We start from the raw sequence: 13,685 nt of genomic DNA, 5'->3' as shown, positions 1-13,685 counted from the left end.
TTCAATTAAATGTTGAAAATTTCACAGTCCGAACACGATATAATATGTTCCTGTGGAATTTTCGACATTAAATTGAAATAAGTTTATAATACGTGGATGACCCGTTTGCCAATCGTGTAAACCTGCGCTGCGGTTCGTTGCAATATTAAATCGTGACGACGTGTGCAAGATTAGTGTAGAGTCTGTGTAATATGCGAATACCTTTAATGTGACCGTAATTAACCGACCATGCCTCAAGGAGCCTCGATTCGAGTTCATTTTGTACCCCTATTTTTCCTTAAAAGCAACATTTTAATTATTATTGAAACCAATACTCTACATTCAACTCAAGCCAAAAAAGTATTGATTAAAATTATAAGTCGTAAGTTTTATTTAAGTTTTATAATGTGGCTAATTCCTTTGTACACAATCTCTAAACTAAACTAAAATATCACGTCTAAATCATTTGCTATCCCTTTCATAATGTTGCTTGCGGAAAAGGAAAGCACTAGATTGAGACCTGTTAATTTAGTTTAGTTTAGAGATTGTGTACTAGAGAATCGGCCCCAATGTTTGTTTAAAAAATAATTCTAAAGACTAAATTAAAGACGTAAGTAAGTTTGTATTAAATTGTTAAAATAAAATATCATTATTTTTCATAATTACCTACCTATACTTACTCAAAACGGTGGTATTTTTTTAATGTTTACAATTTAAGATTTATTAATTGATGTCAGTAACTTTTAAGGACATCTACCTTATCCTTACCTACCTTACCTACATCTAATATTAAAAAAACCTTTAATATTAGACATTGTTTAAGGCATTTTGTGTTGATAAGGATTTAGGGTAATTTGGGGTAAAATCGAACTTCGTGTTGTTTCCTTGTTTCTCATACAAATACCAAATGTATAAAATGACAACTGTTAGAATTTCACCGAATCAAAAATCAGACAATAGTCATTTCATATTCATTGACAACTTTAATGAGATGTGATAATAAGCGGGTATTTACGATGACGATATTTTATTGACTTTCGCTATCTTTGAAAGTGAACTTGTAGCGCGACAGTGGCTGAGAATAGATTAATTTTTCTTTTATGATATACCTACCTATTATAAAACTCAGCCAGGTACAATGGTGTCAATGAACACCTACAGTCAGGTAGGTGTTCATTGACACCATTGTACTGGTGTCAATGAACACCTACCTGACTGTAGGTGTTCATTGACACCAGCCATAGATTAATTATTGGTTTCGCGACACCAGCAAATATTTTAATAAGTAATTATCATAACATTATTATTAATATTATGTATGTTTACGTAAGCTTATTATAGTATGCATATTATATAACATTTAATGAAGTGTTTATATAACACCTACAATTTTTGTTTGCCAAGGATCGTTGGTAAAGATTTCTAATAGAGATGTAAGTGCTATCCTGTCCACTTTTTTTACTTTTACGAATAAATAAATAAAATAATAGGTATTAATCATCGAAATGGTATTAATATTATTGTTGTGACGAAACTTATATTTAATTTTAATTGTCAATAGAAGTGTGCGTTTTAAATTTTGCGTTACCATATTACTGGTCGGTATAGCAAACACCCGATCAAGTTTATTTCTTCACTTACATACATCGTCCAGCGCTGGGAATCACAAGTACTCTACGAGTAATTCATCATACTCTATTTAATACCCAACATGAGTTGAAATGCGACTCGCGCGCCGTCTATTGTTGCCGTTGGTTAGGTATCATTAGTCGAAAGATGTCACATATGTAACAAACAGACATACATAAGAGCTAGCCTTGTAGCTACAACCCTAGCGATGCAGCTATTACAGTCGACAATAGCATAAAGACTCTCTCACACTTTTTCTTCCGTGCATGATAAAGACTGTCCGTCGTACCGTCTACACCGTTGTTTGAAACCTTTACTTTCGTTACCAGCGGACCGGTTGCGAACTGGTTAGGTATTACGCACTATGCCGCAAAAAATAGAGTCACATACATACTAATCTGTGTTTGTGTTTAATCTGAACTGTCAAAAATCACACTTTCTATTGATATTATTAATTATGTTACTATACTATTGACGAATTTCTAAATGACAAAGTTGCTTGGAAGCAACGATAAAAGCAAGTAGTGTACCTACATGTTTTGTGTGTAACATTCTGCTTTATAAAAAGGAGAACTATATATTGAGTTAATTTCTGATTTTTTTATGTGAGTTTCTCAGTGGCGTGCACAGGGTTTGAAGCCAGGGTAGGCACTAGTTAAGTAGGAGCCTGTTCACTGGCCATAATGAAGAATATGCATACTGAGCTATTACAACTGGGGTAAGCAGTGCATTTATGCCTCTATGACCTGCACGCCACTGGAGTTTCTCTATGTGATCAAATCAGAAATGAGAAGATCCGTAGGAGAACTAGAGTAACTGACTTAGCTCAACAGGTTGCGAAGCTAACGTGGCAATGGGCAGGGCACATAGTTCGTAAAACCGATAGACGTTGTGGTCTCAAGATGTTGGAGTGACGACGTCGCACTGGAAGATCCCCCTCTAGGTGGACGGACGACATCAGACGAGTCGCAGGGAGCTGCTGGATTCAGGCGGTGCAAGACCGTGGCGTGTAGAAGTCAGTACAAGAGACCTATGTCCAGCAGTGGACGTCTATCGGTTGATGATGATGATGTCTAATTTCAGCTCGATCCGTCCAGCAGTTTAAGCTCAGTCAATCAGTCAGTTAGCTTTACCTTTTATATATTATCTAACTAGCTTATGCTCGCGACTTCGGCTGTGTGGACTACATTAATTTCAACCCCCTATTTTACTCCCATAGGATTGAATTTTCCGAAAATATCTTCTTAGCGAATGCCTACATCATAATAGCTATCTGCATGCCAAATTTCAGCCATATCCATCCAATAGTTTCAGCTGTGCGTTGATAAATCAGTCAGTCAGTCACTTTTTTCTTTTATATATTTAGATATGTGACAAACCTTCAATGGGTATACCTACCTACTTACTAAACTGAAAACATCTCTTGTTACAGATAATGAGGATAATATTGCTGTGTGCCGTATTAGGTACGGCAGTGGGCAGGGAAAGTGGATGGCAGCCAATTGTGCAGGATTCTGCACTTGTCTACTCGCCGTACGCAAAGTCAGCGGAACGATCGTTTAATGCAGGGTAATTCAACGCTTGAATTATTTTTTATGTAGAGTTTTAAATAAAGTAATAAGTAAAAGTCATCATCATCATGATCAACCCATCGCCTGCTCTACAGAGTACGGGTCTCCTCTGAGAGTGAAAAGGGTTTTGGCCATAGGCTACCACGCTGGCCATGTGTAGATTGGTAGACTTAACACACCTTTGAAAACATTATGGAACTCTTAGGCATGCAAGTTTCCTCATGATGTTTTCTTTCACCGTTAAAGCAAGTGATAAAGCAAATGTATCATCATGTCAAGTCAAATGATCAATACAACCCGCCACCGCTTGCCACACTGTTACTGTACACCCCGCTACCACAATTCTCCATAATGTTCTCAAAGGTGTGTGAATCCGCACTTGGCCAGCACGGCGGCTGAGAGGATATCCGTACTCTGTAGTGAGCCGGCGATGGATTGCTGAAGATGATGGATTAACATTATATTTTATTTTCAGCCCCTCATTTAAAATATTGAATCGAAAACCACCCAAGCAACCTGGACTTCTGGGAACAATCTCTTCTGGTTCAGACTCCTGCAGTATGTACAAGGTGTCCATGAACCAAGAACTGTTCTACCAATACGTTGAATATCAGACGAAACTGCCCGATCTTAAAGAGTTCACGCTTTGTATGTGGACCAAATTCCACAATCACACTGACGATCATCCACTGTTTTCATATGCGGGTAAGATAATAATTCATTACTCCGTTATAATGGAAGTTAAAACAAAATAGCCGCCATGTAAATTTAAAAAAAAAAAACCAGCCAAGTGCGAGTCAGGCTCGCTATATATATATATATATATACTTTATATATATTATATATACTATTATATACATATTTACGTATTTTTTCGACACTATGTAGGATAATCCAAAAACTATCCGTACCCTTATATAAATGCGAAAGTGTGTTTGTCCTTCAATCACGTCGCAACGGTGCAACGGATTGACGGGATTTTTTGCATGGGTATAGATAAAGACCTGGAGAGTGACATAGGCTACTTTTTATCTCGGAAAATCAAAGAGTTCCCACGGTTTAAAAAAAATCTAAATCCATGCGTACGAAGTCGCGGGCATCAGCTAGTGATACATAAAAATTAATAAAAATCTGTTTTAGAATGTACAGGTAAAGCCCTTTCATATGTTACCCCACTTGGTATACTTGGTATATAATTGATAAATTGACAATACTAATTATTTGTTCAAACAACTTTTTTTTTTTCTTGTGATGTGATCACAAATTCAGATTTTTCCCCTAATGTCTGATATAAGACCTACCTACCAGACAGACAGGCAGACAGACAGACAACAAAGTGATACAATAAGGGTTCCGTTTTTCCTTTTGAGGTACGGAACCCTAAAAGTTACGAGAGATTAGCTGTTGTTCGTTGAGGAGATCCATTTTTCAATAATATCTGAATCGACCTTAGAAGCTACACGTGTATATGTTTATTTTAAGCCCAGATTTTAAGTCAAATATTATTGCCTTTTTCCAACAATTGTGTTTTAACCATATTGATTTTGCACTGTTTGAAATGACAAAATAATCTCATTACGAAGAAAATCTTTTTACAGTTTAGTTTTTCATTATGTTTTTTATGACCATTAGTAGTAAATTAAACCAAAGCAGAGCCTAAATAGTATAGTTTTTGTATATCCTCCACAAAATCTTTGAAATATCTTATGCTTTACATTTATTCAACATTCAAAGTGATTAGGTAAGTTTAAATTCTTAGTTTTTTCCCACACCTCTGTGGATACGAATTCTGAGCTCGTTTAGTGATTTGGGCACGGAAACAGTTAAAGAACTTGATTCCGATATTTGCCCTAATTTACAGTACGTTTATTTATTTTGTTTATATAAGTAGGTATCTATCAAAAACAAAACTAAAACATAATGACCTCGGGGCCATGGAGATCGAAACGTTTCACCGCGATTAATAATCTCATCTGGTGACAGAAGGGCTGGCTCATTTTTTGCGCAAAGGATCAGCCTGGCTGTCCAGCGCGGAAATTATAGCGCTAAGATATAATAAGAAAGTATACGGTCCCGAGGAATGGTGTAATGGTGGTCGTGGTGGTGGTGGTACTTGGCACCAATCATGCAGGCATGATTTGTACAGTAATTATTTATTTTATAAAACATATTTTTCAATTGTGAAAAAGGAATTGTATCAAATAATGTGGAAATATTATCCTAATAACGTTTACTAGAAGCTTTATGGGGCAATTCTTCGAAGAGGATCCAATTATTTTCAATCTACCGTTTTATCAAGACTTAGCGTTATTGAAACTCGAGAGTCCTTATAAATTAAATTCATAAAATAATAATTAATAGATGATAGGACAGGACTAGCTTCTATCAAATACTTTCTGTATTTTTAAATTTTATTTTTTCTCTTTGTGTTAATTGGAATAGAAAAGAATATTTTTTATTCGAGTGAACTTGTACAAGGAAAGGTACAAGTGCTTTTGAATCGTCAAATAATTTAATTTAAATTATATTAAAAAAAATTAAATCGGAATGCCGTTCCTATCGAGAAGAACCAGCAAAAAACCCACCCTTTATCACTGAGTAGTTACGGTTCCAATCTACGAATTTTAATAATAAATAACAAATTTATAAATGATATTTTAACATTTAGCACAATTACAAAGTAATAAATTTGTAAAATATATATTTTTCAAATGATGTTTTGTAAAATGATATGTTTGCGGAATATGACGTTTGGGAACTGATTAGTTTTGAAACGTTTTTGGTGAAATGATCATATTTTATTGTGTCTTTTTGTTAATCATTCGTGAACCGAAAAGAATGTACTATAGTGGAATAGTTCCTCTCCAGCTACGCGGGAAAAGTCTAGGCGGGTTGCTAGGAAAATTATAAACGAAGGCAACAAGCAATCTCTATTGATTTGATATGTGTATGACAATACGTCCTACGCCCTACACGTACCTATGGTTTTAGTCAAAGATGTGAACAGCCGGTATGCAAGTCGACATTGCATGTTACTACATGCGTTGAACGTCAGATCAGATTTATTCATATTATAAATTCGCCCTACTTATCGGAACATGTTTCAATATTATGTAGGCGACAGTTGCACTACCAATTGCACAATTTAGCTTTAAGTCGTGACCGAAGCTATTATACGGATTTAACCGAGGCACGTTGTACTCTGAGGAGCTTAATTTAGTAGAAGCAAGTAACCTTTACCTGGGGCCTTATGGTATGCTCAATATTCATGACGATACTAGATGGTAACCGCGGTTCCATACATGTTGATTTAGGTTTTTAAAAATCCCATGGCAATTAAAGAGTTCAAAATAAATTCAAATAAATTTCTGGAAAAAATACCTGTACTGATGATTGTTTATAGTAATTTATTTGTCCATTCTTATGATTAATTTACACCAACACACAACATATATAAAAAGTTACCTTATATTCGATTCACCTCGTTTCGAAGTTACTTTATATTTTTATTTTAATCAATAGCCTCCGATCTGATCGTGTAACTAACGGAGGCATCATTAGGCTTTTAAATGCATTTGGCTTTTAAAATTAAACGGTATATCGACAAGTACCTACCTACTTAAATAAAAACTTTATTGTTACCACTCAGGTTTAAATTTAATATTATTTTAATGGTTTTGTACGAACTAAAATATGAAGAAATTCAAAATAGTTCCGTAACTTCGTAAAAAACTTGATGAAGAAAATGAAAGAAAAATATCCCTGTTAATTTTTTGTTACAATTCGATATAATACATACCTAAGCACGGTATACCAGTTAGGTAGTTACTAAATCGTACTTTTGACATTTTAGTTTATTATATAGAGCAAATAAATACAGCGAGTTCTGTCATGAATTTCTGTAAATATGATTGAAACTATTACTGAGAATTATTTACCAAAAAAGTATTTCAGCGATTTTGATTTCAAATTCGGACGATTGAATTTAAATATATTAATGACACTCGGATTTCAGGTAGGTATGATATCACTTCAGTGATAACAACAACAAGGTTTAGTACTAAAATCCTGAAAATTTCCTCTAGATAAATTCTATGGATTAAAATATACGGAAATCATGCTTCAAGACAAAAATATATCAAAATATTTATTCAGAACTAGACAAAGCCCACAATTTCATCCGCGTGGGTTTAAGTGTTTTAATTTTAAGCCCGTGGATAATCTTCATAATATTCTGAGATAAAAAGTAGTTTATGTTCATCTCCGGGATGCAAGCTATCTACCTACCTGCACACACCTACTAAATTTCGTTAAAATCGGTTATTGAGGATGTGCATTTAGAAATCCCGTGGGGACTTTGACGTTCAAGGATAAAAAGGTGTCTAGGTCCTAACAAAATCAGTTGAATAGGTAGGTATGCCGTAAAAAGGTAATACATAGACACTTTCAAATTCATAATATTTGTATGGATTAGTAAACACCTTATGATACTGTTCGATTTATTTCCTAACTCCTTAGTCCCTTTCACTGAAATTGCTTTCTTACTATGCCCTAAATTGCAGGCATTTCCCAATTATAAACTTTATAGTATAGAGTATAGTTAACAAGTTTCTGTGCTTGTAACATAGATGAAGAAATAGGACGACTACTTCTGGTGTAATAAGTAGATAGTTGATAACATTAATTTAGTAGAAGCTACATTATCGCAACGCAATCTTTGAGTTCGTGGCCGCCCAATATTACATATTCATTTAGATAATAGTGTTACGTGTTAAAGGTCTGTTCATATACACACTGAAATTGTTATGGTTGTTTTCCCAAAGCCAAATGAATTGGTCGTCGTATTACAATCTATTTATAAATATAAAAAAATATTAGAGTCAGAAATGAGAAATACAAAAATCGAATGAGAACTTGAACCAATAGTAGAAACAAAGTGATCCTATAAGGGTTCCTTTTGGCTTTTGAGGTACGGAACGTTAAAAATTAGTTGAGTCATTTTGTTTACATGAACAGTCACGTTTGCGATCGTAACGTCGAAACAAATCAAATATACCTATAGGCATCATCATCATGATCAACCCATGGCTGGCATAGTAGTACCCAACTGAGCACGGGTCTTTTTCAGAATAGAACGGCTTGGCATAGTCCACTACGCTGGCCTAGAGTGGATAGGCAGACTTCACACACCTTTGAGAACATTATGGAGAACTCTCAGTCATGCAGGTTTTAATCTGCAATACCCATGCAATATGCATTATAGCTTTATCCGCTAAGGTTTGAACAGTTATAAGAATATTGCATATACCTACCTTCTTATTTTTTGCTATCCACAGCGGAAGCGAATTCCGCGTGTATCTGGCCCAGCCTTAATATTATGTATGTAGGAATGGTTACCATTACTACACGACATTAGACGATACTTATGGTAGATTGTTCGCTAAGCGCGCTATTTTTGACGTCATATCTGACACATAGTGGCGCGTAAATCTCATTACAACGCATGCTTATTAGCTCTATCTAGCTTATAAATGATAAAAAACTTATTTTATGAAATATTAGAAACTAGCTGATGCCCGCGACTTCGTACGCGTGGATTTAGGTTTTTAAAAATCCTGTGGGAACCCTTCAAATTTCCGGGATAAAAAGTAGCCTAGGGACTTCCCCGGGATGCAAGGTCTTATAGTACTACTAAAGGAAAATCATTAAAAACATTAGAATGTGTTCATGAACAAATAATTAGTATTTTCAATTGTCAAAGTAAGATAACTATACCTACCAAGTGGGGTCTCATAATATGAAAGGGAATTACCTATAAATTCTAAAACAGTTTTTCATTTGTTTTATCGTGCAAAATGTCGGAAAAAATACCCAAATACGAAACCCTCGGTGCGCGGGTCTGGCTCGCACTTGATCGGTTTATTTAATGTCTTATATATTTTTTTTAATATTACAAATCATCTCCGTGTGGAATGGTGTCAAGAATACTAGCTGCATTTCCACGCTAGACAGCCAGGTTGATCCGTTGCGCAAAAAATGAGCCAGGCCCTCTGTCACCAGATGAGGCTATAAATCGCAGAGAAATATCTCGTAAAAAATATTATTGTTATTTCAGTTGGAGACAGCCCGAAGGAGATCTCCGCGATGGTATCAAATACGGAAGAGGCAAGCTACTTTAGCACGGCAGTGAACGGACAGACGTATTTTAGACTCAATTATCCCCTCAAGCTCAACACGTAAGTCTTATAGTTTCTATATATAAAAAGAACCAGCCAAGTGCGTGGCGGGCCACGTGCAGTGTAGGGTTCCGTAGTCACAATTAACCTCGAAAAACAGATATAACTCCTTAACCTGTGAACCCTACTTAGCCATGATAGTTTTCCTTTAAAATTGATTATATATACTACTGCTGTGAATTTTTTCACGTTCCTATATACTAATATTTGGCTGATAGAGGGGGAGGGGGGGCACTTGACTCTAATAAAAATTAGCACTTTAAAACATCATATTTTAGAAACGGATCTAGAAATCGAGAATTGATGTTTCCACGCCCAAAGTATTTTTAAAAGACCTATTCAACGATACCCCACACTATGGGGTAGACGAGAAAAAAAAACATCGTCCCCACTTTACATGTAGGGGAGGGAGCCTCTACCCTAAAAAAATATTTATCACAATTTTATTTCACCACTTTGTCGGCGTGATTAATATTTACACCCATGCCAAATTACAGATTTCTAGCACTAATAGTCTCTGAGATTAACCAAGGACGGACGGACATGGCGAAACTATAAGGGTTCCTTATTTACTACGGAACTCTAAAAAGGAAAAGCTGACTGACTGACTGAACTATCAACGCACAGCTCAAACCACTGGACAGATCGGGCTGAAATTTAGCATGCAGATAGCTATTATGACGTAGACATACGCAAAGAAAGGATTTTTCAACCCCTAAAGGGGTAAAATAGGTGTTTCGAATTTATATAATCCACACGGACGAAGTCGCGGGAATAAGCTAGTAGTAAGTAGTATAAGGAAGTGTGAATTTATGCCTATATCTAGTGAAACATCAGTGTGGGTTATTGTAAAATTAACAGCGATAAGACTTGAAACTTGCGATTTTTAACCAACTTCCAAAAAGGAGGTGGTTCTCGATTCAGCACATTTTTAGGGTTCCGTAGCCGAAAAGGCAAAAAACGGAACCCTTAGAGATTCGTCATGTCTGTCTGTCTGTCTGGATGTATGTCACAGCCACTTTTTTCCGAAACTATAAGAGCTATACTGTTGAAACTAAGTAAGTAGATGTATTCTGTGAACCGCATTAAGATTTATACACAAAAATAGAAAAAAAAACAATAAATTTTGGGGTTCCCCATACTTAGAACTGAAACTCAAATTTTTTTTTTCATCAAACCCATACCTATCTATGGATAGGTCTTCTGAGGTCTATTGAGGTTTCTAATATCATTTTTTTCTAAACTTAATAGTTTGCGCGAGAGACTTCCAAAGTGGTAAAATGTGTGTCCCCCCTGTAACTTCTGAAATAAGAGAATGATAAAACTAAAAAAAATATATGATGTACATTACCATGCAAACTTCCACCGGAAATTGGTTTGAACGAGATCTAGTAAGTAGTTTTTGATTTATCGTGCAAAATGTCGACAAAATACAATTGTACTACGGAAACTTAATTCGCGAGTCTGATTCGCACTTGGCCGGTTTTTTTTTGCATGAAGTTTTTCACTATAAGACAGAAAAGTTTCACAAATTGAATGAACAGAATGAAGTCGGGACCAGTTAACTTTAAAAAAAAACAGTTTCGTAAAATGAAATAGATTGCATTTAGCGTAGAATTTCGTATGGTTTGTCAACCTTATGTGAAATTTCACAACAAACAGAGGTTGCGATATTTGTTTACCGTCTCACTTGATAAAAAAATTCGAAAATGTAATCGAATGAATCCCTCGTGGCTCGTGACTTCTTTTGCAAGTGGAAACGAAACAAAAGACTTTACGGTTAATAAATACGACCTTACAAAGTCAACAAAACTTTTACTGAAAACGAAACAAAGGAAACTCTTGAAATATTTCCGTACTTAACTTTCCGTTTTACATACATGCATGATCTCGTAGATTGCATTTGCGGAGACGGTTTGACTTTTGAAGAACTTCTGCGTAAACCTATTGTTACAATGAAATTTGTAAGTTTTATATAAGCAGCCTGGAAACGATAAATATACGTAAACGATTATTTATTATTATGTTCAATGCAAGAGACAGCCGAAATATTTCAATCTACATCATATTCCACATTACTGAGAGTCATGACCCCTTTCCATCTAAATATATAAAAGCGAAATACCACTCACTCACTGACTGACTAATCACGAAATCTCAGGAACTATAAAGCCTACAAACTTGAAATTTGGAAGGTAAGTTCTTTCTAGGAAGTAAATGTCAAAGGGGGAATGTGAAAGGGGGGGGGGTCGAAGGTTGTATGAAGGCCTATGTTTATGAAGTTAGAGACATGAAAATCGACATTTAGGTTATTAGCTTTAAGTTATAAAAAATCTGTATAAGTCAATTTAGGAAATTCTATTCTAACGGGTGGTAAAATAGGGGGAAAAGTTTTTATAGAAAAGTTTTAACTATTGTTATTTTAGCTATTATGACGCAGGCATCCACTAATAAAGGATTTTTGAAAATTCAACCCCTAAGGGGGTGAAGTAGGGGTTTGAAATTAATGTAGTTCACACGGACAAAGTACGAGCATAAGCTAGTATAATAATATAATGAATGGTATTGATGCAAATGGTGTGAATTTTTAAATATTGGTATTGCTGCTTTACATTAATTACCAAACGCATGTTTATGTCGCAGGTGGTACCACTCATGCCAGTCATGGAACGGGAAAACTGGAGAGTGGCAGATTTGGGTAAACGCTGAGCGAGTGGGCCGAGGATTTCATAATAGAGTAAGTTTTTACCGGATCGCACTAGAAGGATGATATTTTAAGCTATTTTTCAATTTAAATAATTAAGCTTGTGCTGGGTAGAGTATAGATAGTAGTTAGTATCATGGATGGGCCTGAAACCTTCAATCTTTCAGATTCAGGTTTGCCCTGTGAACGTACGAGGTATGGAGGTATTATTATTAAAATATGCCCCATTGAATTCTTGTGAAATATATAATGCGAACGTTGAAATTTTCATGACGTCGAATATCCTATGTCAATGTGTCGAATGGACGTCAAGTGATTTTAAAGTAAAGGACAGGTGAAGAGGCGTTCTGCATATTCTAATTATTATTGAAGTAGGCGCAATAAAACCGGTTCGATATAAATTTTATGCAATATGCATCACCAGCGCAATTATATACTATAAAGGCATTTTTCTCAATTTTTTAAGAAAGCGTACATGTATGTGGCACAATTTGAAACATCTCCTTTTCATGTCAAAGTACAACTTGAACCGTACTTTTGATATGACAGTTGGCCCATAGAGTTAAGATGGCGCGTGAGGAGTCATTTTGTACGGACTATACCTATACAAAAGCAGTTTTTATAATATGGGTTTCTTTCTCCGGTGTTTAGATTTTTTATTTCAAAACTACACTTACTAAAGTTTTTTTAAGGTTTTAGTTTTAGTTTCATTGTTTAAGTAAATTTTTAAGATGTTCACTTTTAGATTAGTATCTTTAAGTTAGTATTTAACATTAGACATAGTTTATTTATTCATAGAATATCATCTAAATCAAATGAAATTTAAATTTAAATAATGGTAATGAATAAAATGTCTTACTAAATGTATCATAGATATATTACATTCATATTACATGACTTGATGATTCATATAAACCCGTTTTCATTGAAGAAGACAGAAGATATAAAACACACGAGAGCAGGAGAGATAGTTATCTACAAATGTGATCCAAATGTGGTGTTTTAAGTCTTTAATTGCGACGCGTATGTAACGTACTTAGTTACTCTTTTTAATATCTATTATATTATAATCAGGAAAAGCTGACTGTCTTACATAGGCTTATAGTTGATGCCTCCAAAATTTTACTTAAAAAATATATTTTGTTCACAGCTCGTAGGCCATGTAATAAAGGGTGGCGGTACGATCATCACCGGACAGGAACAATCTTTATTGTACACAGAAGATGGTTCTGAGCCAATTTTAAGTATGTATGCTGCCTGCTATTTATAAATTTATATACCCACTAGATGATGCCCGCGACTTCATCCACGAGGATTTAGAATTTTTAAAAATCCCTTGGAAGTCGCCTATGGGATGTAAGCTAACTCTGTACCAAATTTAATCAAAGTCGGTTGAACTGCTCAAAACGGTGAAAAGCTAGCAGACAGACATAAAGCCAGACACACCTTCGCATTTATACTTAATATTGGTATGGATTGATATTATATCAATATAATACCTACTAAAACAAATAGTATATAACTGTACATATATATGACAGAAATCATATATTTTACAAAATTTAC

General features: G+C 35.0%; 2 protein-coding genes across 27 annotated transcripts in view; one reads left to right on the top strand and one right to left on the bottom strand.

The window, feature by feature from the left end:
- Positions 1-13,685, bottom strand: part of LOC117995295 (coiled-coil domain-containing protein AGAP005037) — a 173,887-nt gene that overhangs the window by 76,596 nt on the left and 83,606 nt on the right. The gene's annotated exons all lie outside the window — the stretch shown is intronic.
- Positions 1-13,685, top strand: part of b6 — a 38,330-nt gene that overhangs the window by 20,188 nt on the left and 4,457 nt on the right. The window contains exons 2-6 of the mRNA XM_034983287.2: positions 3,041-3,177; positions 3,655-3,884; positions 9,295-9,415; positions 12,059-12,152; positions 13,270-13,363. Of these exons, the coding sequence (XP_034839178.1) occupies positions 3,044-3,177; positions 3,655-3,884; positions 9,295-9,415; positions 12,059-12,152; positions 13,270-13,363 (673 nt within the window). The 5' untranslated portion in view covers positions 3,041-3,043. The remainder of the gene's footprint in view (positions 1-3,040; positions 3,178-3,654; positions 3,885-9,294; positions 9,416-12,058; positions 12,153-13,269; positions 13,364-13,685) is intronic.

This window comes from Maniola hyperantus, chromosome Z (genome assembly GCF_902806685.2).
Source record: "Maniola hyperantus chromosome Z, iAphHyp1.2, whole genome shotgun sequence".
Lineage (NCBI taxonomy): Eukaryota > Metazoa > Arthropoda > Insecta > Lepidoptera > Nymphalidae > Maniola > Maniola hyperantus.
Note: the sequence above shows the minus strand (reverse complement) of the source record. Positions and strands in the feature narration are given on the sequence as shown.